Here is a 3,261-nt window from a genome sequence, read left to right on the forward strand (position 1 = left end):
ACCCCCCCACACCCCCCCTCTAAAACTGATCATCAGTGTGACCCACCCCACCCCCCTCTATAATTGATCATCAGTCAGTGTGGCGCCCTCTATAGGCAGTTTGTTGGTCTGCAGCATTCAGGTGTGTGTTACCACAATGCCAAGGAGGAAATATATCAGCAATGATCTCAGAGAAGGAATTGTTGCTGCTCATCAACCTAGGAAGGGTTAGAAGGCCATCATTCTACAGGGAGAAAGATTATTCATCTGTGGGAAATATTCACCACAGTTTTACAATCTTCCCAGGAGTGAATGTGCCAGCAAATTTCCCCCAAAGTCAGACTGTGCAATGCTCAGAGGATTTGAAAACCCCCAGAGCTTCAATCTGATTGAAATGGCATTGTGGGACTTTGTGAGCTTCTATTGATGGTTGCTGCTCTTAATTGGCCGAAGCAATGTTGTAAGGAAAAATCGGCCAATCAGGTGTAAGACAGATATTCACCCAGAAACTCGAAGACTTCCCGTTATTGCTGCAAAACTATTGAATCCCAGGGTGTACTTAGATTTTCACACGTCATGTTTGTGAGACAATGGCATGTGATGTGGGTTGTGATTCAGTCACCCGGAAGGAGGGGGTGAATAATTTCACATGAATATACACACAGTGACACACCTCAGTGCTGGCGGGTTGAGCTGTCTTTAGCAGGTCAGACACAGCTCCCGCCAGGTTTTTGGCAGCATGGAGAAGTTGTCTGCCGTTTCCTCCCTCATCCTCCATCAAAGCGGCCAGAAGTTTCACCCCACGAGACATCTCGGTCAGGTTAGAGGAAATTGTTGTGACTGCGCAGCCCACAGCGGTGTAATCCGTGTCTGCGGGTTCACCTAAAAGACAAAATAAAGCACAAAGCATACATTACACATAAGCAGCAACACAAATCCCATATCCTTATAATCCTTCCAATATTGGAACATGAACATACAGAGCTGGGATCACAGAAATAATCCAACCAATCAGAAGAGAAGGATTCATAAAAATCCATCATAAACATGAGCCATGGAGAACACCAACAACCAATCAGGGGGTAAAGAGGAGTCAGTTCCTAAATCTCGCTGTATAGAATCAGATCTCTATATAACCCCCCAGGGATCGGCCGACGATGTGTAAACACCTCCACGTCTCACCCAATCACTCCCCAGGAATTGCCAGATGGGGCAATGGGGATAATCCAATCACTCCCTGGGGCATAAACACCCTCACATCTCATCCAATCACTCCCCGGGGCGTAAACACCCCCACGTCTCATTCAACCATTCCCTGGGGATCGCCGGACGGGGCGTAAACACCCTCACATCCCATCCAATCACTCCCCGGGGCGTAAACACCCCCACGTCTCATCCAATCACTCCCTCAGGGATAGCTGGACGAGACGTAAACACCTCCACGTCTCACCCAATCACTTCCTGGACGGGGCATAAACACCCCCATGTCTCATCCAATCACTCAGGAGATCGCCAGACGGGCGTAAAAACCCCACGTCTCTAATCACTCCCTGGGGCATAAACACCCTCACATCTCATCCAATCACTCCCCGGGGCATAAACACCCCCACGTCTCATTCAACCATTCCCTGGGGATCGCCGGACGGGGGCGTAAACACCCTCACATCCCATCCAATCACTCCCCGGGGCGTAAACACCCCCACGTCTCATTCAACCATTTCCTCAGGCATAGCTGGACGGGACGTAAACACCTCCACGTCTCACCCAATCACTTCCTGGACGGGGCATAAACACCCCCATGTCTCATCCAATCACTCAGGAGATCGCCGGACGGGCGTAAAAACCCCACATCTCTAATCACTCCCCGGGGCACAGAGCATTGGAGGCTAAGAGACACCAGTTTGAAAAAGAACCTAAGATGGCGGACAGTCATTTCTGTGCCAAAAGTGCTAGACACGTGGTTTATCCACCCCATTAGCAGTTTGTGAACTTTTATGCTTATATGGACTTCCGATTTTACGTTATTGGACAATCTGCTTAATGACAATTAGATAATGCCATAAGCCCCCTATACCGGATTCTGTATGTATATATAGACTGATGGATTTCCAGGCTTTGGTCAGAATCTCTGCGCTTTAACTGCTAAGCATTTGATTTTTTCTGTTGCAATCTTCTTAATTAGGATCTAATGTCTCATCTCTGATGGTCCGATTGGAGACCCCCTTAAAGAACCAGACACCAGATGGCTGGGCGATCGTGTTCCATACTAAACACAGAAGCAGGTTACTCTCAAACACTAGGACAGCTCCGAATTTCACCCATTTATTGCCATCACACATTGGTAAGGTTCAAAATTCTTCAGTAAAATTTTCTGTTTTCACCAAAAGATTTTGAAGATCCTCATTCACCCGCAATCCCAGAAGCCAATACAATATAATCAATTCTAATATAAATACATACAACTATATAATATATATATTTCCTCTCTACAACCCTTCAATCACAGCTTACGTCTCGGACACCAACAGGAAATCTCACCTGCAGTCAGATTGACCACCGAGGCCGTTCCTGCAGTGATGGCATCCACCTGAGAGTGAATCTCGTGTTTGGATTCATCCATCTTGTTCTTTCGCCAAGCCTTGGAAGCCTGCAGTGAGAAACTTCATTGTATAAAACATAAAAAAAAAACACAGAGACAAAGTAATGGTATAGGACTCCCCCCGGCCCCGGCAGAGGTCTACACCGCCGCCACATGACCCCCGCAGAGGTCTACACCGACGCCACATGACCCCCGCAGAGGTCTACACCGACGCCACATGACCCCCGCAGAGGTCTACACCGAGGTCACATGACCCCCGCAGAGGTCTACACCGAGGTCACATGACCCCCGCAGAGGTCTACACCGAGGTCACATGACCCTCCAAATCCCAAAGTTCTATGGTAAACATAGATTAGTCTGTACACACACATTTATGGTATTTTATACTCACAGCATCTTGTCCAAGGGGTGGAAGGGTATCAAAGTCATCTAGGGAAGCCTGAGCAGCATTCACAGCTTGCATGCTAGAATTTATCGTACCAGTGAGAGCTTGTTGGGCTGAGGTCTGGAAAGAAGAAGAGAAAACCATGAGCAGAATCTCAGCTCAAGGCATTTATATTGGAAAGGACGCAAATTTAATACATGAATCCACACAGGAAGTGTAGTGGGCTACACGCAGCCACATACAATGATGAATGGGCAGACACGGATCCACACAGGAAGTGTAGTGGGCTACACGCAGC

At 47.8% G+C, this 3,261-nt stretch overlaps 1 protein-coding gene across 2 annotated transcripts in view; it reads right to left on the bottom strand.

The window, feature by feature from the left end:
* The window catches only part of TLN1 (talin 1), a gene marked incomplete in the record, with an annotated part of 33,219 nt that overhangs the window by 21,872 nt on the left and 8,086 nt on the right, over window positions 1-3,261 (bottom strand). For both annotated transcript variants that reach the window (XM_072413635.1, XM_072413634.1), the window contains 3 exon segments: window positions 653-861; window positions 2,518-2,626; window positions 2,970-3,083. In XM_072413635.1, coding sequence (XP_072269736.1) covers window positions 653-861; window positions 2,518-2,626; window positions 2,970-3,083 — 432 coding nt within the window.

This window comes from Pyxicephalus adspersus, chromosome 6, assembly GCF_032062135.1.
Source record: "Pyxicephalus adspersus chromosome 6, UCB_Pads_2.0, whole genome shotgun sequence".
NCBI classification, from domain to species: Eukaryota; Metazoa; Chordata; class Amphibia; order Anura; family Pyxicephalidae; genus Pyxicephalus; species Pyxicephalus adspersus.